Source organism: Coregonus lavaretus (genome assembly GCF_964263955.1).
Source record: "Coregonus lavaretus genome assembly, contig: HAP1_SCAFFOLD_145, whole genome shotgun sequence".
Lineage (NCBI taxonomy): Eukaryota > Metazoa > Chordata > Actinopteri > Salmoniformes > Salmonidae > Coregonus > Coregonus lavaretus.
The window spans coordinates 174,847-195,040 of NW_028165685.1; the positions used below are offsets into that span (position 1 = coordinate 174,847).

At 50.5% G+C, this 20,194-nt stretch overlaps 2 protein-coding genes across 2 annotated transcripts in view; both read left to right on the forward strand.

The window, feature by feature from the left end:
- Positions 1 to 29: 29 nt before the first annotated feature.
- LOC311115613 (coiled-coil domain-containing protein 97-like) lies at positions 30 to 12,108 on the forward strand. The gene is made up of 6 exons (XM_084190772.1): positions 30 to 434; positions 594 to 758; positions 1,372 to 1,531; positions 7,509 to 7,763; positions 9,916 to 10,039; positions 11,850 to 12,108. Exons 1-6 carry the CDS (start codon positions 261 to 263, stop codon positions 11,968 to 11,970), a joined length of 999 nt encoding a protein of 332 aa, XP_084046898.1. The 5' UTR covers positions 30 to 260; the 3' UTR covers positions 11,971 to 12,108.
- A 3,154-nt stretch (positions 12,109 to 15,262) lies between these two features.
- The window catches only part of LOC311115601 (E3 ubiquitin-protein ligase ZNF598-like), a 74,725-nt gene continuing 69,793 nt past the window's right edge, over positions 15,263 to 20,194 (forward strand). The window contains exon 1 of the mRNA XM_084190762.1: positions 15,263 to 15,586. Within this exon, the coding sequence (XP_084046888.1) occupies positions 15,416 to 15,586 (171 nt within the window). The 5' untranslated portion in view covers positions 15,263 to 15,415. The remainder of the gene's footprint in view (positions 15,587 to 20,194) is intronic.

The following is a 20,194-nucleotide window of genomic DNA, read 5'->3' on the forward strand; positions in this document are numbered from 1 at the left end:
GTAGGAACCTTGAGCTATGTACCTTGGTAAACAGGGGACTGATAACAACGACGGACCACGAAGCGACATTTTCGAAATAGCAAAAAATGCAAAAGGTTTAGAAACCTTGAAATGCAGTGAGAATTCTAAAATTGTATTCAACCTGTATTTATCAGATTAGTCTCGTTAAGACAACATTACTTTTTCCAAGAAAGAGGGACCTTCCGTCTACTCTAACGTTACTAGTAGACCATAGAGGTTTAGTCATTGTGCTACCAGCCATGTGGGGGGAGATCGACCCTCCTCCCGAGCCAAGTCCGCCTGTCAACGTTGAACCAGCGGCCTGCAGACAGCCCGATCCCCGGCGACCACAGCCCGACCCCAGGGGAACCGGACCCGCTTCTAGCTGCTCTGCAACCGCCAATACCGAGGAGGACGAGCCGCAGGACAACCAGGTGAGAAGCAGCAACAAGGAGAGAGATATTGATAACGAAGCCCCCCTTTCATCTGTGACGTTAATGTGTGAACTACCTAGCTACCCAACCGGTGAATGACAGGGAAATTGACGAACACACAAGACAAGTGCGCTGCAAGGATTGTGTGTGTCTTCCCAGGCGGACCCCAGCGGTGTGTGTGCCATGGTGGAGGTGGTGGCTGTGAGTGGGATCCAGGTGAAGAGCCAGCAGGTAGGTGAGGCAGAGTTGACCTTAGCCCAGCGGAGAGAGGAGCTGCTGGGACAGTACCGGACCAAGCCCCTGGTGTTCCTGGAGCGTTACCAGGTAACCCTAACAACCTTACCAGAACCAGAACTGGGCTTTTCTCTTTCTTTCCTACTCTCTCTTATGGTCTCAGGGCACCATTTGAAGATGAGACCCTGGTCTCAATTGGGCTCCACTGATTAAATAAAAGCTTATAAAGTTAATAAAACTAAAGTATGTTTGGAATCTATATTTCGTGACAAATTCTTGACACTTATTGTTTTGGAGACACACATGCTTTTCCATCTCATTCACTTACCGTATTCATACAGTATCTCTGTATCTGAAACTGGCCTGAGTATGACTTGGTATTGTATAGAGACTGACATATGACTGACCCCTGCTCCCCCATCACCTCTGACCTCTAACCCTCTCTACCCTAACCTCTGACCTCTAACCCTCTCTACCCTAACCTCTGACCTCTAACCGTCTCCCCCAGGCCCACCTGAAGCCACAGCACCTGTCAGCATTCTGCCACTTGACTCTCTACCCTAACCTCTGACCTCTAACCGTCTCCCCCAGGCCCACCTGAAGCCACAGCACCTGTCAGCATTCTGCCACTTGACTCTCTACCCTAACCTCTGACCTCTAACCCTCTCTACCCTAACCTCTGACCTCTAACCGTCTCCTCCAGGCCCACCTGAAGCCACAGCACCTGTCAGCGTTCTGCCATCTGACCTCTGACCCCAGGGCGCAGCACTACTGCCGGGAGGTGAGGCGGAGAGAGGCGGGACGCTCCAACAGGACCCGGGTACGCAACCAACGCTACGCTGCCCTCAGGGAACTGCAGAGGGGTGAGCCTAGCAACCAATCAGAGACCTTGGTACTCAGTCTTCAGGACCAATCAGAGACCTTGGTACTCAGTCTTCAGGACCAATCAGAGACCTTGGTACTCAGTCCTCACAACTAATCACAAACACTGATACTCACCCAGGTCTAGGGTTGCAAAGCTACTGGTAATCAGTGGTGGGAAAAAGTACCCAATTGTCATACTTGAGGAAAAGTAAAGATACCTTAATAGAAAAGGACTCAAGTGAAAGTCACCCAGTAAAATACTAATTTAGTAGAAGTCTAAAAGTGTTTGGTTTTAAAATACTTTAGTATCAAGAGTAAATGCAACTGCTAAAATATACTTGAGTATCAAAAGTAAAAGTATAAATCATTTCAAATTCCTTTATATTAAGCAAATCAGACGGCACCAGGGTCCACTCCAACACTCAGACATTTACCAACGCAACGTGTGTTTAGTGAGTCCGCCAGATCAGAGGATGACCAGGGATGTTCTCTTGATTTTCCTGTCCTGCTAAGCACTCAAAATGTAACTAGTACTTTTGAGTGTCAGGGAAAATGTATGGAGTAAAAAGTACATTAGTTTCTTTAGGAATGTAGTGAAGTAAAAGTATAAATAGTAAAGTACAGGTACCCCCAAAAAACGACTTAAGTAGTACTTTAAAGTATTTTTACTTAGGTACTTTACACTGCTGCTAGGTAATTTACCAAAGTTACCGCAATCTTTGGTAATTTGGGTAATTAACAGGTAATCTATGGTAACTTTAGTAATTTATACATGAATAACTTGTAAAAAATAATAATTAATATATAGTGTTCATTTTTTTATGTGTCCATATTGTCCATGAGTTTCTAAATTAGTTGATAGACCAGATGGTTCCAGAGAAAATAGCCTAATTAATGAAAAAAGCTTCTAATCAACAATGGCATTATTTTCAATTAATTCTGCAACTCTTCCAACTATTCACTTTTTTCACAACTGCCACCAGTTTGGCACCAAAATATTTACAACAAAGATATATTGACATAGTAAAATAAATGAAAGTGTGTAAAAATGTATTTAAAGGATATTTCATGCTGAAACCCTCATATTAAACACCAGTGGTATTCACTAAGTTGATGGTTTATATTTTGGATAATGTCTTACAGCTTTTTCATTCTATTTATTTTATATATTGTATATGTGATGAGGCCACACAGAGGGCCAGAGATAATTACTGTGATCATCTGAAGTACCCCAAAAAGTACTTCAACATGTCTCTGGTCAATCATGCTTTATCTTTCCCCCAGAGGGCCAGTACTTCAACATGTCTCTATCCCCCCCAGAGGGCCAGTACTTCAACATGTCTCTAACCCCCCCCAGAGGGCCAGTACTTCAACATGTCTCTAACCCCCCCAGAGGGCCAGTACTTCAACATGTCTCTAACCCCCCCAGAGGGCCAGTACTTCAACATGTCTCTAACCCCCCCAGAGGGCCAGTACTTCAACATGTCTCTAACCCCCCCAGAGGGCCAGTACTTCAACATGTCTCTAACCCCCCCAGAGGGCCAGTACTTCAACATGTCTCTAACCCCCCCCCCCCAGAGGGCCAGTACTTCAACATGTCTCTAACCCCCCCAGAGGGCCAGTACTTCAACATGTCTCTAACCCCCCCAGAGGGCCAGTACTTCAACATGTCTCTAACCCCCCCCCAGAGGGCCAGTACTTCAACATGTCTCTAACCCCCCCCCAGAGGGCCAGTACTTCAACATGTCTCTAACCCCCCCAGAGGGCCAGTACTTCAACATGTCTCTAACCCCCCCAGAGGGCCAGTACTTCAACATGTCTCTAACCCCCCCCCAGAGGGCCAGTACTTCAACATGTCTCTAACCCCCCCAGAGGGCCACATGTCTCTAACCCCCCAGAGGGCCAGTACTTCAACATGTCTCTAACCCCCCCCCCCAGAGGGCCAGTACTTCAACATGTCTCTAACCCCCCCAGAGGGCCAGTACTTCAACATGTCTCTGGTCAATCAATCTTTATCTTTCCCCAGAGGGCCAGTACTTCAACATGTCTCTAACCCCCAGAGGGCCAGTACTTCAACATGTCTCTAACCCCCCAGAGGGCCAGTACTTCAACATGTCTCTAACCCCCCAGAGGGCCAGTACTTCAACATGTCTCTAACCCCCCCAGAGGGCCAGTACTTCAACATGTCTCTAACCCCCCCAGAGGGCCAGTACTTCAACATGTCTCTAACCCCCCCCAGAGGGCCAGTACTTCAACATGTCTCTAACCCCCCCCAGAGGGCCAGTACTTCAACATGTCTCTAACCCCCCCAGAGGGCCAGTACTTCAACATGTCTCTAACCCCCCCAGAGGGCCAGTACTTCAACATGTCTCTAACCCCCCCCAGAGGGCCAGTACTTCAACATGTCTCTAACCCCCCCAGAGGGCCAGTACTTCAACATGTCTCTGTCAATCCTCTTCCCCCAGAGGGCCAGTACTTCAACATGTCTCTAACCCCCAGAGGGCCAGTACTTCAACATGTCTCTAACCCCCCAGAGGGCCAGTACTTCAACATGTCTCTAACCCCCCCAGAGGGCCAGTACTTCAACATGTCTCTAACCCCCCCAGAGGGCCAGTACTTCAACATGTCTCTAACCCCCCCCAGAGGGCCAGTACTTCAACATGTCTCTAACCCCCCCCCCCCCAGAGGGCCAGTACTTCAACATGTCTCTAACCCCCCCCCCCAGAGGGCCAGTACTTCAACATGTCTCTAACCCCCCCAGAGGGCCAGTACTTCAACATGTCTCTAACCCCCCGAGGGCCAGTACTTCAACATGTCTCTAACCCCCCCAGAGGGCCAGTACTTCAACATGTCTCTAACCCCCCCCAGCAGGACTTCACATTCAACATGTCTCTAACCCCCCAGAGGGCCAGTACTTCAACATGTCTCTAACCCCCCCAGAGGGCCAGTACTTCAACATGTCTCTAACCCCCCCCCCAGAGGGCCAGTACTTCAACATGTCCTCCCCTACCCCCCCCCCCCCCCCAGAGGGCCAGTACTTCAACATGTCTCTAACCCCCCCCCCCCCCCCCAGAGGGCCAGTACTTCAACATGTCTCTAACCCCCCCCCCCCCCCCCTGAGGCCAGTACTTCAACATGTCTCTAACCCCCCCCAGAGGGCCAGTACTTCAACATGTCTCTAACCCCCCCCAGAGGGCCAGTACTTCAACATGTCTCTAACCCCCCCCCCCCAGAGGGCCAGTACTTCAACATGTCTCTAACCCCCCCAGAGGGCCAGTACTTCAACATGTCTCTAACCCCCCAGAGGGCCAGTACTTCAACATGTCTCTAACCCCCCCCCAGAGGGCCAGTACTTCAACATGTCTCTAACCCCCCCCAGAGGGCCAGTACTTCAACATGTCTCTAACCCCCCCCCAGAGGGCCAGTACTTCAACATGTCTCTAACCCCCCCCAGAGGGCCAGTACTTCAACATGTCTCTAACCCCCCCCAGAGGGCCAGTACTTCAACATGTCTCTAACCCCCCCCAGAGGGCCAGTACTTCAACATGTCTCTAACCCCCCCAGAGGGCCAGTACTTCAACATGTCTCTAACCCCCCCCAGAGGGCCAGTACTTCAACATGTCTCTAACCCCCCCCAGAGGGCCAGTACTTCAACATGTCTCTAACCCCCCCCCCCCAGAGGGCCAGTACTTCAACATGTCTCTAACCCCCCCCCAGAGGGCCAGTACTTCAACATGTCTCTAACCCCCCCCAGAGGGCCAGTACTTCAACATGTCTCTAACCCCCCCCCAGAGGGCCAGTACTTCAACATGTCTCTAACCCCCCCAGAGGGCCAGTACTTCAACATGTCTCTAACCCCCCCCCCCAGAGGGCCAGTACTTCAACATGTCTCTAACCCCCCCCAGAGGGCCAGTACTTCAACATGTCTCTAACCCCCCCCCAGAGGGCCAGTACTTCAACATGTCTCTAACCCCCCCCCAGAGGGCCAGTACTTCAACATGTCTCTAACCCCCCCCCAGAGGGCCAGTACTTCAACATGTCTCTAACCCCCCCCCCAGAGGGCCAGTACTTCAACATGTCTCTAACCCCCCCAGAGGGCCAGTACTTCAACATGTCTCTAACCCCCCCCAGAGGGCCAGTACTTCAACATGTCTCTAACCCCCCCAGAGGGCCAGTACTTCAACATGTCTCTAACCCCCCCCAGAGGGCCAGTACTTCAACATGTCTCTAACCCCCCCAGAGGGCCAGTACTTCAACATGTCTCTAACCCCCCCCCAGAGGGCCAGTACTTCAACATGTCTCTAACCCCCCCAGAGGGCCAGTACTTCAACATGTCTCTAACCCCCCCAGAGGGCCAGTACTTCAACATGTCTCTAACCCCCCCAGAGGGCCAGTACTTCAACATGTCTCTAACCCCCCCCCCCAGAGGGCCAGTACTTCAACATGTCTCTAACCCCCCCAGAGGGCCAGTACTTCAACATGTCTCTAACCCCCCCCCTCCCCCAGAGGGCCAGTACTTCAACATGTCTCTAACCCCCCCCCCAGAGGGCCAGTACTTCAACATGTCTCTAACCCCCCAGAGGGCCAGTACTTCAACATGTCTCTAACCCCCCCCCCAGAGGGCCAGTACTTCAACATGTCTCTAACCCCCCCAGAGGGCCAGTACTTCAACATGTCTCTAACCCCCCCAGAGGGCCAGTACTTCAACATGTCTCTAACCCCCCCAGAGGGCCAGTACTTCAACATGTCTCTAACCCCCCCCCCCCCAGAGGGCCAGTACTTCAACATGTCTCTAACCCCCCCCCCCCCCCCCCAGAGGGCCAGTACTTCAACATGTCTCTAACCCCCCCCCCAGAGGGCCAGTACTTCAACATGTCTCTAACCCCCCCCCCCAGAGGGCCAGTACTTCAACATGTCTCTAACCCCCCCAAAGGGCCAGTACTTCAACATGTCTCTAACCCCCCCCCCAGAGGGCCAGTACTTCAACATGTCTCTAACCCCCCCCCCCAGAGGGCCAGTACTTCAACATGTCTCTAACCCCCCCCCCCCCCCCCAAAGGGCCAGTACTTCAACATGTCTCTAACCCCCCCCCCAGAGGGCCAGTACTTCAACATGTCTCTAACCCCCCCCCCCCCCCCCCAAAGGGCCAGTACTTCAACATGTCTCTAACCCCCCCCCCAGAGGGCCAGTACTTCAACATGTCTCTAACCCCCCCCCCCAGAGGGCCAGTACTTCAACATGTCTCTAACCCCCCCCCCAAAGGGCCAGTACTTCAACATGTCTCTAACCCCCCCCCAGAGGGCCAGTACTTCAACATGTCTCTAACCCCCCCCCCAGAGGGCCAGTACTTCAACATGTCTCTAACCCCCCCCCCCCAGAGGGCCAGTACTTCAACATGTCTCTAACCCCCCCCCCAGAGGGCCAGTACTTCAACATGTCTCTAACCCCCCCCCCCCAGAGGGCCAGTACTTCAACATGTCTCTAACCCCCCCCCCAGAGGGCCAGTACTTCAACATGTCTCTAACCCCCCCCCAGAGGGCCAGTACTTCAACATGTCTCTAAACCCCCCAGAGGGCCAGTACTTCAACATGTCTCTAACCCCCCCCCAGAGGGCCAGTACTTCAACATGTCTCTAACCCCCCCCCCAGAGGGCCAGTACTTCAACATGTCTCTAACCCCCCCCCCAGAGGGCCAGTACTTCAACATGTCTCTAACCCCCCCCCAGAGGGCCAGTACTTCAACATGTCTCTAACCCCCCCAGAGGGCCAGTACTTCAACATGTCTCTAACCCCCCCAGAGGGCCAGTACTTCAACATGTCTCTAACCCCCCCAGAGGGCCAGTACTTCAACATGTCTCTAACCCCCCAGAGGGCCAGTACTTCAACATGTCTCTAACCCCCCCAGAGGGCCAGTACTTCAACATCTCTCTAACCCCCCCAGAGGGCCAGTACTTCAACATGTCTCTAACCCCCCCAGAGGGCCAGTACTTCAGCGAGGACCAGATGAGAGGCCGGGAGCCCTTACTGTATGAGCAATACATCGGCCAATACCTGACTGAGGAAGAGCTGCTAGATCGCTCCCTAGAGGCCATGCAGGGAGGAGCAGGGGAGGAGCGGGGAGCTGGGGGGGGACTGGCCCACCTCCTCCTCAGCTCCTACCAGGAGAGACTGATCCAGAGCCGGCTGCAGGAGGAGCAGGACAGGGAGGAGAACGCACAGGAGGAGGAGCAGGGTAAGACACAAGGGAAATAGTTTGCCAACATTCGCTAACAGTTTGAGAAGGTAGTGTCTGCAGCGAAGGTAAGTGTCTATTTGGGGTCTAAACTGCTGCTACAAATAATAATGTGGCCATGTAGGGTTCTGTTACATGTAGTTAGAATAGCAACGTCATTTAATGTGTCCACTCACATTTTACATTTACGTCATTTAGCAGACGCTCTTATCCAGAGCCACTTACAAATTGGTGCATTCACCTTATGATAGCCAGTGGGACAACCACTTTACAATATTATTATTATTTTATTTTTATTGGGGGGGTGGGGTAAGGGGGGGTAGAAGGATTACTTTATCCTATCCCAGGTATTCCTTAAAGAGGTGGGGTTTCAAATGTCTCCGGAAGGTGGTGAGTAACTCCGCTGTCCTGGCGTCGTGAGGGAGCTTGTTCCACCATTGGGGTGCCAGAGCAGCGAACAGTTTTGAACTCCCGAGTGGCGCAGTGGTCTAAGGCACTGCATCGCGGTGCTAGCTGTGCCACTAGAGATCCTGGTTCGAGTCCAGGCTCTGTCGCAGCCGGCCGCGACCGGGAGACCCATGGGCGGCGCACAATTGGTCCAGCGTCGTCCAAGGTAGGGGAGGGAATGGCCGGCAGGGATGTAGGTTCGTTCCCCACGGGGGGGCCAGTATGAAAAAAAACATGTATGCATTCACTAACTGTAAGTGGCTCTGGATAAGAGCGTCTGCTAAATGACTAAAATGTAAAATGTAGAGATCTGTTATATGTAGTGAGAATAGCAACGGCATTTTCACTTTTGATTATTGCCTCTAAAATGCCACAGTGATCCATACAAAAAGGACCTATTTGCGGTTGTAACATTTTGAAATGTTAATTCAACTCATTGTTACTAAGAAATTGTTACTACTAAGTAGCGCCAATGTTCCTGTGCTGTCCCTTGGACAACACAGTCCCGTATGTCTGTATTAATGAAAACGTATACGGTCCGTCTGTCACCAAGGTTGAATACAATTCCAAGTTGGATGTTTCTCTGTCTATTGTCAGCGGGATTGCTTCTTATATAGCCCAGAATCTTGAGACCAAATATCCAACGGAACATAATGAAGACTTTCCAAAGAGGTGCCAGACATCTCACTTCCTTTCTGCTTCACCTCGTTTCAAAACAAAAGTCCTGCACGTGGGCCATATATGCGCAAGCAAGCCATAACTTGTGGGGGACTTTTCTACTGACGGAGGAGGGGAAGAAGGTCCGCAGCAGACCCACGTGTGGAAAGTCTGTTTATTAATATGCTCTTTGGGATATTTGGTCTCATTTTGTTCCACAGACAATCTGCAGAGGAAGTTCAAATATACTTGTAATCAACATTCGTGACACACAGAGGACGTGAAGCTAGCTTTCAGGTTTTGGCAATGGATTTTTTGCGTGTCGATGATGTAAGAGGGATGTCATTGGTGCATCATCACTACTAAGGAACATGTTCGCCGCGAACAGAACCCTTGTTGAACTCTTCAGAGCACGTCTCATGGTTCTGTGTGTGTGTTGCCTCCAGGTGGAGGGTTGGGGGCAGAGGGCTGTGAGCCGACCCCCCAGGAGAAAGCACTGCTCAGGGTGGTTCTGTGTGTGTGTTGCCTCCAGGTGGAGGGTTGGGGGCAGAGGGCTGTGAGCCGACCCCCCAGGAGAAAGCACTGCTCAGGGTGGTTCTGTGTGTGTGTTGCCTCCAGGTGGAGGGTTGGGGGCAGAGGGCTGTGAGCCGACCCCCCAGGAGAAAGCACTGCTCAGGGTGGTTCTGTGTGTGTGTTGCCTCCAGGTGGAGGGTTGGGGGCAGAGGGCTGTGAGCCGACCCCCCAGGAGAAAGCACTGCTCAGGGTGGTTCTGTGTGTGTGTTGCCTCCAGGTGGAGGGTTGGGGGCAGAGGGCTGTGAGCCGACCCCCCAGGAGAAAGCACTGCTCAGGGTGGTTCTGTGTGTGTGTTGCCTCCAGGTGGAGGGTTGGGGGCAGAGGGCTGTGAGCCGACCCCCCAGGAGAAAGCACTGCTCAGGGTGGTTCTGTGTGTGTGTTGCTTCCAGGTGGAGGGTTGGGGGCAGAGGGCTGTGAGCCGACCCCCCAGGAGAAAGCACTGCTCAGGGTGGTTCTGTGTGTGTGTTGCCTCCAGGTGGAGGGTTGGGGGCAGAGGGCTGTGAGCCGACCCCCCAGGAGAAAGCACTGCTCAGGGACGAGTTCATCACTCAGATGTACCAACGCTTCCTGGACGGACACGACAAAGACTTTAACTACAGGTCAGTAGCTGGCTGGCTGACTAACTGGGTTGGCTGACTGCTTCCTGGACGGACACGACAAAGACTTTAACTACAGGTCAGTAGCTGGCTGGCTGACTAACTGGGTTGGCTGACTGCTTCCTGGACGGACACGACAAAGACTTTAACTACAGGTCAGTAGCTGGCTGGCTGACTAACTGGGTTGACTGACTGCTTCCTGGACGGACACGACAAAGACTTTAACTACAGGTCAGTAGCTGGCTGGCTGACTAACTGGGTTGGCTGACTGCTTCCTGGACGGACACGACAAAGACTTTAACTACAGGTCAGTAGCTGGCTGGCTGACTGACTGGGTTGACTGACTGCTTCCTGGACGGACACGACAAAGACTTTAACTACAGGTCAGTAGCTGGCTGGCTGACTAACTGGGTTGGCTGACTGCTTCCTGGACGGACACGACAAAGACTTTAACTACAGGTCAGTAGCTGGCTGGCTGACTAACTGGGTTGGCTGACTGCTTCCTGGACGGACACGACAAAGACTTTAACTACAGGTCAGTAGCTGGCTGGCTGACTAACTGGGTTGGCTGACTGCTTCCTGGACGGACACGACAAAGACTTTAACTACAGGTCAGTAGCTGGCTGGCTGACTAACTGGGTTGGCTGACTGCTTCCTGGACGGACACGACAAAGACTTTAACTACAGGTCAGTAGCTGGCTGGCTGACTAACTGGGTTGGCTGACTGCTTCCTGGACGGACACGACAAAGACTTTAACTACAGGTCAGTAGCTGGCTGGCTGACTAACTGGGTTGGCTGACTGCTTCCTGGACGGACACGACAAAGACTTTAACTACAGGTCAGTAGCTGGCTGGCTGACTAACTGGGTTGGCTGACTGCTTCCTGGACGGACACGACAAAGACTTTAACTACAGGTCAGTAGCTGGCTGGCTGACTAACTGGGTTGGCTGACTGCTTCCTGGACGGACACGACAAAGACTTTAACTACAGGTCAGTAGCTGGCTGGCTGACTAACTGGGTTGACTGACTGAATGACTAACTAAATGACTAACTGAATTACTAACAGGGTTGACGAACTGAATGACTAACCGGGTTGACTGACTAACGGTTGACTAACTGAATGACTGACTGACTAACAGGATTGACGAACTGGGTTGACGAACTGAATGACTAACCCGGTTGACTAACTGAATGACTAACAGGGTTGACTAACCGAATGTTCTAACAGGGTTGACTAACTGAATGACTACCAGGGTTGGCTAACTGAATGACTACCAGGGTTGGCTAACTGGGTTGACTAACTGGGTTGACTAACTGAATTACTTAACTGAATGACTAACCGGGTTGACTTAACTGAATGACTAACCCGGTTGACTAACTGAATGACTACCAGGGTTGACTAACTGAATAACTACCAGGGTTGGCTAACTGAATGACTAACAGGGTTGGCTAACTGGGTTGACTAACTGAAAGACTAACAGGGATGACTAACTGACTAACCCAGTTGACTAACTGAAATACTAACAGGGATGACTAACTGAATGACTGACTAACCCGGTTGACTAACTGAATTACTAACTGGGTTGACTAACTGAATGACTAACTGGGTTGGCTTAACTGAATGACTAACCCGGTTGACTAACTGAAAGACTAACAGGGATGACTAACTGAATGACTAACAGGGTTGACTAACTGAATGAATGACTGACTAACCCACAACTACAGGTCAGTACACAGACTGAACTCAAACTACTTTACTAGCTGTGTGTGTGTGTGTGTGTGTGTGTGTGTGTGTGTGTGTGTGTGTTGCAGTGAAGTGGATGGGAACCTCGACTACGACAACCTGGACATCGTCAACAGAGATGCAGAGGAGAAGTACTTCGACGAGGAGGAGGAGGAGGAGGAAGAAGAGGAAGATGTTGTGATGTCATGACAGCAGTTGTTATTGGACTGTAAATACGATATAACCTCTAATAACTCAACTATAATGTTTCTACTCTTTTTTGTTTAATCACATTCATTTAATATTTCCGTTTGTTTTGTATGGATAGCAATAAATCATGTGTGTTTACGTACGTCGTTAGTCAGTTTTAATTATTTCTAACTAGTTCCTAGTTTTAGTTTGGACCTGCAATACACCACACCCTGCTGTCAACACCGGCCACTGAAGTTTTTCTGGATGAGTCACCGAGAGCTGATTGCAACTGAGTCTCAGCAACTCGATGAAGAGTTGGTATTTGAAAGGGCTGAAAACAGGTGGAAATCGGGTTCCAGGAAGTGAAATCAGATTTTTTCCATTCCATTGGTGGCTGAGAACACGTTCAGGGATTGGATTGAATTCCAACTAGCTAATGAAATCCAATAAATGAAGAGTGTTCATGATTGGCCACCCATGTAATTCCCAGTCTTATGGTCCACTAGACCAGTCTTATATTGAAGCAATAAGGTCCAAGGAGGTGTGGTATATGGCCAATATACCACAGCTAAGGGCTGTTCTTAGTCACAACGCAACACTGAGTACAGCCTGGATACAGTCATTAGCCGTGTTATTTACGTTTTAGTCATTTAGCAGACGCTCTTATCCAGAGCGACTTACCGTTGCGAACGCCATGCTCTACCCAATTGATCATATACCCCCGAGGAGCCTTAATGCTATTATCAAACAGGTTACCAACGTAATTAGAACAGTAAACAATTAGTTTTGCGTCACACCCATGGCATATTGTCTGATATACCACGGCTTTCAGCCAATCAGCATCCAGGAGCCAAACCACCCGGTTTATAACGGGCGGTTCCGATTATGCTGAGGCAAAGGCCCGTCACGCCATGAGGGAGGAGCACCCTTCTCAAATCAAACAGTCATCTGTGCCGCTCTGTCATTTTGTCAACAAGGCAGCATGGTGCATCGTCCAGAAACATCTCTTTTCCATAAAATAAGTGTTAGAATTGTTTTTATTGGGAAGGCAGATAAAGCGTTTTTAACAAAAGCAAATCACTTTTGCATGGGGAAAACAGAATCCTACAAATTATTACACATGCTTAATTATGTCACTTATGTTTTGAGTCAACTTCCCAGTGGGCTTTGAACAGTGGGGGGGGGGGGGGCACCTGGCTCATGCCTGGGAGGCAGCCTGGTTCCAAATTGAATGCAATCAACTTTCAACCGATGCCAAATGCCTTCATGGGTGCCCGAGACAGATTCATCGAACCCCCTCAGTGTCTGATATACCACGGCTTTCAGCCAATCAGCATCCAGGACCCAAACTACCTGGTTCATAATTAAGCAATAAGGCCTGAGGAGGTGTGTTATAAGGTCAATATACCACTTAATAAGGACGCAACGCGGAGTGGCTGGATACAGCCCTTAGCCATGGTATATTGGCCATATATCACAACCCCCCCTGTGGTGCCTTATTGGTATCATAAACTGGTTAATGCTGAATTTTGAGGCAGAAGGAACCCTCAAAGGGAAGCCCAGCGCGCCATCCACTGTGACACAAAAGCATGTTCAAGTGGCTGAGTTCATATCCGCGCTTATAAACCAGGGTCCCTACACTTATAAACCAGGGTCCCTACACTTATAAACCAGGGTCCCTACACTTATAAACCAGGGTCCCTACACTTATAAACCAGGGTCCCTACACTTATAAACCAGGGTCCCTACACAACTCCCTCCATTAAAAGAGCGCGTCCTCTTACAGGAACGAGCTGACCTCGAGGATGGTCAGATCACGTCCGACAACAACAACACAGAGAGAGAGAGTGTGGTTCGTCGAACCCTCAACCTTCTGTCCCGAAGCACACTAACGTCGACAATGCAACATTAGCATGCTCATGGGCGGCAGGTAGCTTAGTGGTTAAGAGCGTAGTGCCAGTAAACGAAAGGTCGCTGGTTCTAATCCCCGAGCCGACTAGGTGAAAAATCTGTCGATGTGCCCTCGAGCAAGGCACTTAATCCTAAATGCTCATGTAAATCGCTCTGGATAAGATCGTCTGCTAAATGACTCAAATGTAAATGTGACACAGTGGATGGTGCACTGGGCTTCAGGCCAGAAAGCTGAGGGTTCGAGTCGCACTCCACTGTCTGTTTCATTACAATGGTCTTAAAAATGATTGAAAACAAACATTAGTTTTTTGGTCTTCCTTTAAGGTTAGGAGGGTGGTTAAGGTTAAAATGCCATTTTAAGAAGAGACATTTTATAAATAGTCGCGGTTTATGACTTTGTGGCCTGGCTGCGGTAACTATAGTAACTGACAACCCTGTCTAATCCCTCCAGACTAGACAGACCAGCCTGGTCTCTCAGACTAGACGTAACATAGTACATGGAAATCCGGAATACTCAATTTACTATGATATGTTCCGTTTGGTAGGGTTGCATATGACAAAGTTTACTTAGGGTTAGGGTTAACCCAAATGTTGGCAGACAACTTGAGCGTTTTAGCAACTTTTCAACTACTTTTGACCTACTTTGCATGTTAGCTAAAGGCATCAGCACGCTTCAGTTCGGCTGGCGCCGAGGCGAGCCTAAGGAGCGTGCTCACATACTTGCTTCAAAAACGAGAATAAAAGCGGCAATAGCACGGTCTCTCGTTGAAGGACAACACACTTAATAGAAGAATCCCTGCTGTTGACCAGTCACCGACGAAGGGGAGCAGAATTCGGCTTGCCTACTGAAAAATGTTGTGTGCCCGAACAGCCGCAAAACTAACCAAAGTTCAAACCGAACAAAAACGTCTTCATAATATATGCAGGAAGTCTACTGAACTGTTTCGGCTGGGAAGCATTAACTTTAACCCTTTAAGCGAACCCTTCCCCTGACCTAGTTAACGTTTGCCACAACACATTGGAATTCGTAACATATCATATGAAATGGATGATGGACATCCACAAATTAATACATCCCCATACTAAATGGAGTGTCTCGGATTTCCATAAAGAATCATATGAAATGCTCTGAGTCACTGAGACAGGCATGTGGAGATGTCAGAGGACCCGCCTGTGCAATGAACGCCAATGCCTCGGGTAGGCGAAGCACACTCTAGACAACCCGTGAACAGTCTATCCTTATAGTTTATACACCAGTGAATCTCAGCGTTGGCGACAACCCGTGAACAGTCTATCCTTATAGTTTATACACCAGTGAATCTCAGCGTTTTGCGACAACCCGTGAACAGTCTATCCTTATAGTTTATACACCAGTGAATCTCAGCGTTGGCCAGCCTGAGTGACTTTAGGACTTCCGTGTCATTACAAATACAGACGATATCTGCTTCTTTTAACTAACTGCCGCTGTTTAGCAACCCCAGCTACTCCCTAACGTCGGCGATTCAGCCCGGAAACCAAATATAAATCAGTTTTGTGCCTTTTCTTAATTGCCATGGAATCAACATCTAACAACTACGAGCGGAACTGTGTTCTGTGTTGTCAGGAGCTCGACATCTTTGCCCTGGGAAAATGCGATCACCCGGTGTGCTACCGCTGCTCTACCAAAATGAGGGTGCTGTGCGACCAGAAGTACTGCGCCGTCTGCCGGGAGGAGCTCGACAAGGTACGGCGTCCCGACTACTCTGGCGCCGGGGATGCGCCGTGACAGGACAGGCCGTGATGTCTGGCCAGCTTGCTAGCCAGCTACGTTTCTAGAATCTCACTCACTGACTGACTGACTAACTAGCTAGTCATCGGTTTTTTATTTAGCTAGATAACTGTTCGTGAAAGTTAAGACATTATATTTGTAGTTTGTAAGTGGTAATAGGCAGACTGGCTACCCCCCCCACACTCAGTTAAATTACCTAGCTAGCTAACGCGTTAACGACTAACGTTAGCTTGAGTGTTATCACAAATGGAACAATGAGGTTAGTTATAAAATAAATGTGTTATTGTCACCAGGTAACTAATAAGTATGTAACAGTTGCCATAAGGCCATGTAAGGTCACATCTGTGTCTTATGAGGGAGCTGTCATGATGGGGTGGTGGTTATGTAATGCCAGTTTCTAATTTACTAGCGACGACGGGACAGTCACCCCCCCTCCCTGGACCTAGCCACAGATTATATTGACCAGGGCCCGGTTTCCCGATAGCGATGGAATTTTGGTTTGAGTATTTTAAATATCCATCTTTCCTACAACGGCCGAAGATGTAACATGCCGTTTCCCCAAAACACCACGCAGAGAGAGCGGTCGTCATGCCGTTTCCCCAAAACACCACGCAGAGAGAGCGGTCGTCATGCTGTTTCCCCAAAACACCACGCAGAGAGAGCGGTCGTCATGCCGTTTCCCCCAAACACCACGCAGAGAGAGCGGTCGTCATGCCGTTTCCCCCAATCACCACGCAGAGAGAGCGGTCGTCATGCCGTTTCCCCAAAACACCACGCAGAGAGAGCGGTCGTCATGCCGTTTCCCCAAAACACCACGCAGAGAGAGCGGTCGTCATGCCGTTTCCCCCAAACACCACGCAGAGAGAGCGGTCGTCATGCCGTTTCCCCCAAACACCACGCAGAGAGAGCGGTCGTCATGCCGTTTCCCCAAAACACCACGCAGAGAGAGCGGTCGTCATGCCGTTTCCCCAAAACACCACGCAGAGAGAGCGGTCGTCATGCCGTTTCCCCAAAACACCACGCAGAGAGAGCGGTCGTCATGCCGTTTCCCCCAAAACACCACGCAGAGAGAGCGGTCGTCATGCCGTTTCCCCCAAACACCACGCAGAGAGAGCGGTCGTCATGCCGTTTCCCCCAAAACACCACGCAGAGAGAGCGGTCGTCATGCCGTTTCCCCAAAACACCACGCAGAGAGAGCGGTCGTCATGCCGTTTCCCCAAAACACCACGCAGAGAGAGCGGTCGTCATGCCGTTTCCCCAAAACACCACGCAGAGAGAGCGGTCGTCATGCCGTTTCCCCAAAACACCACGCAGAGAGAGCGGTCGTCATGCCGTTTCCCCAAAACACCACGCAGAGAGAGCGGTCGTCATGCCGTTTCCCCCAAAACACCACGCAGAGAGAGCGGTCGTCATGCCGTTTCCCCCAAACACCACGCAGAGAGAGCGGTCGTCATGCCGTTTCCCCCAAAACACCACGCAGAGAGAGCGGTCGTCATGCCGTTTCCCCAAAACACCACGCAGAGAGAGCGGTCGTCATGCCGTTTCCCCAAAACACCACGCAGAGAGAGCGGTCGTCATGCCGTTTCCCCAAAACACCACGCAGAGAGAGCGGTCGTCATGCCGTTTCCCCAAAACACCACGCAGAGAGAGCGGTCGTCATGCCGTTTCCCCAAAACACCACGCAGAGAGAGCGGTCGTCATGCCGTTTCCCCCAAACACCACGCAGAGAGAGCGGTCGTCATGCCGTTTCCCCCAAACACCACGCAGAGAGAGCGGTCGTCATGCCGTTTCCCCAAAACACCACGCAGAGAGAGCGGTCGTCATGCCGTTTCCCCCAAACACCACGCAGAGAGAGCGGTCGTCATGCCGTTTCCCCAAAACACCACGCAGAGAGAGCGGTCGTCATGCCGTTTCCCCCAAACACCACGCAGAGAGAGCGGTCGTCATGCCGTTTCCCCCAAACACCACGCAGAGAGAGCGGTCGTCATGCCGTTTCCCCAAAACACCACGCAGAGAGAGCGGTCGTCATGCCGTTTCCCCCAAACACCACGCAGAGAGAGCGGTCGTCATGCCGTTTCCCCCAAACACCACGCAGAGAGAGCGGTCGTCATGCCGTTTCCCCAAAACACCACGCAGAGAGAGCGGTCGTCATGCCGTTTCCCCCAAAACACCACGCAGAGAGAGCGGTCGTCATGCCGTTTCCCCCAAACACCACGCAGAGAGAGCGGTCGTCATGCCGTTTCCCCCAAACACCACGCAGAGAGAGCGGTCTTCATGCCGTTTCCCCCAAACACCACGCAGAGAGAGCGGTCGTCATGCCGTTTCCCCCAAACACCACGCAGAGAGAGCGGTCGTCATGCCGTTTCCCCCAAACACCACGCAGAGAGAGCGGTCGTCATGCCGTTTCCCCCAAACACCACGCAGAGAGAGCGGTCGTCATGCCGTTTCCCCCAAACACCACGCAGAGAGAGCGGTCGTCATGCCGTTTCCCCCAAACACCACGCAGAGAGAGCGGTCGTCATGCCGTTTCCCCCAAACACCACGCAGAGAGAGCGGTCGTTAAGTGCGTCGTTGGAGCGTGTTTCGATACTGATAGATCGAAAGAAAGGGAGCGCTGCTCTAGAATCAGTTTTCTCCATTCAAATATTACCTTTAACATTTATAATAATTTCACAATACTGACGACGGATCAGCTCCTAGAGATACATTAGGTCTAATGTTTACTCAATAAAAATGCACTAAATCACCTGATTTGGCACATCATTGCTCGCATGTTAGGCTCCACATGACATATATTGACAAATTACAGACAGTAGTGAAAAGTACAAGTAGCAAAATAGAAGATTGAACATGAACTGTATTTCAATATGCTTGAAATGGGCCGATAGCCTACTGTTTATATTTAAATGCATTCATCTCAGTTTTCATTTGTAGTAGCTTTTTATACATTGCTTGTTTGTATCAATTGCAAAGACATTGACAACTTTTGTATTAGTAGTAAACTTTGTTCTGAAGTTATCGTCGTTCACAGAGCGACTGATAAACCATGTGAATCTATGTTTAGCTTAGCTATTAGCAAGTTGGACATTTCTGAGTTTCCTAGTTCTGACCAGCACGTCAACACGGCATGACGCAGGCGTTGAGGTCAGGGCTCTGTGCAAGCCAGTCAAGTTCTTCCACACCGATCTCAACAAACCATTTCTGTACGGACCTCGCTTTGTGCACGGGTTAATTGTCATGCTGAAACAGGAAAGGGCCTTCCCCAAACTGTTGCCACTAAGTTGGAAGCACAGAATCGTCTAGAAGGGGTGTCCATGGTTTTGCTACTGGAGGGCAGGGTTGCCATGGTTTTGCTACTAGAGGACAGGGTTGCCATGGTTTTGCTACTGGAGGGCAGGGTTGCCATGGTTTTGCTACTGGAGGGCAGGGTTGCCATGGTTTTGCTACTGGAGGACAGGGTTGCCATGGTTTTGCTACTGGAGGGCAGGGTTGCCATGGTTTTGCTACTGGAGGGCAGGGTTGCCATGGTTTTGCTACTGGAGGGCAGGGTTGCCATGGTTTTTCTACTGGAGGGCAGGGTTGCCATGGTTTTGCTACTGGAGGGCAGGGTTGCCATGGTTCTGCTACTGGAGGGCAGGGTTGCCATGGTTTTGCTACTGGAGGGCAGGGTTGCCATGGTTCTGCTACTGGAGGGCAGGGTTGCCATGGTTCTGCTACTGGAGGGCAGGGTTGCCATGGTTTTGCTACTGGAGGGCAGGGTTGCCATGGTTCTGCTACTGGAGGGCAGGGTTGCCATGGTTTTGCTACTGGAGGGCAGGGTTGCCATGGTTCCGCTACTGGAGGGCAGGGTTGCCATGTCTGCGGTTTTCCTGAAATGTAGCTACTTTGAAATCGATGTCTTGGGTGAAAAGTTATTGGTTGCAGGTTTTTGGGCAACTCTTCTAAATTGCACTGCGGCCGTCATGGCATCTCTCAACATAAATCTATATTTCTGTTTCACTGTGACCTGCTGCTGCTGACTACCAGAGAATCAGGCCAAAGATGTTTAAAACTAACCCAAGAGACCACAGCCTGTCGTTTCCAATGGGAACAAATGAGTCATAGTGGGCAGAACAAGCAAGGAGGTGGGCAGAGCCAAGCACGAGCTAGCGAGAACCTATTGGCTCGTTTTAGCATGTATTTGCATATTTCCATTAGGGAACACCTACTCTGTGACATGTGGGTGTGCAAAAACTAAATTTGCCTTTGCACTTTTTGGAAACTTTGGCAAATGATAAAGTCAACTAAACTTAGTCCACTCTGTTCGTAACTGATTTTAGTTTTGGGAACAGAAGTTTCATCGATGAGAACATTTGCAGAATGTCGGCCAAAATCCATCTCGTTCCATCTTCTCCCTCTACCGGCCACTGGGCTTCCTCTCATCACCATATTTGGTAGTGAGTGGAAACGCCAACCGGATGCTTCACATTTATACATCCGGTGAAATATCTGGCTCATTGTTCTGTCTGTGATCAGGCAGAGGCCAGCTGTTGCTGAGGTGAGTGGTGGGGAAGGGGATGGCCG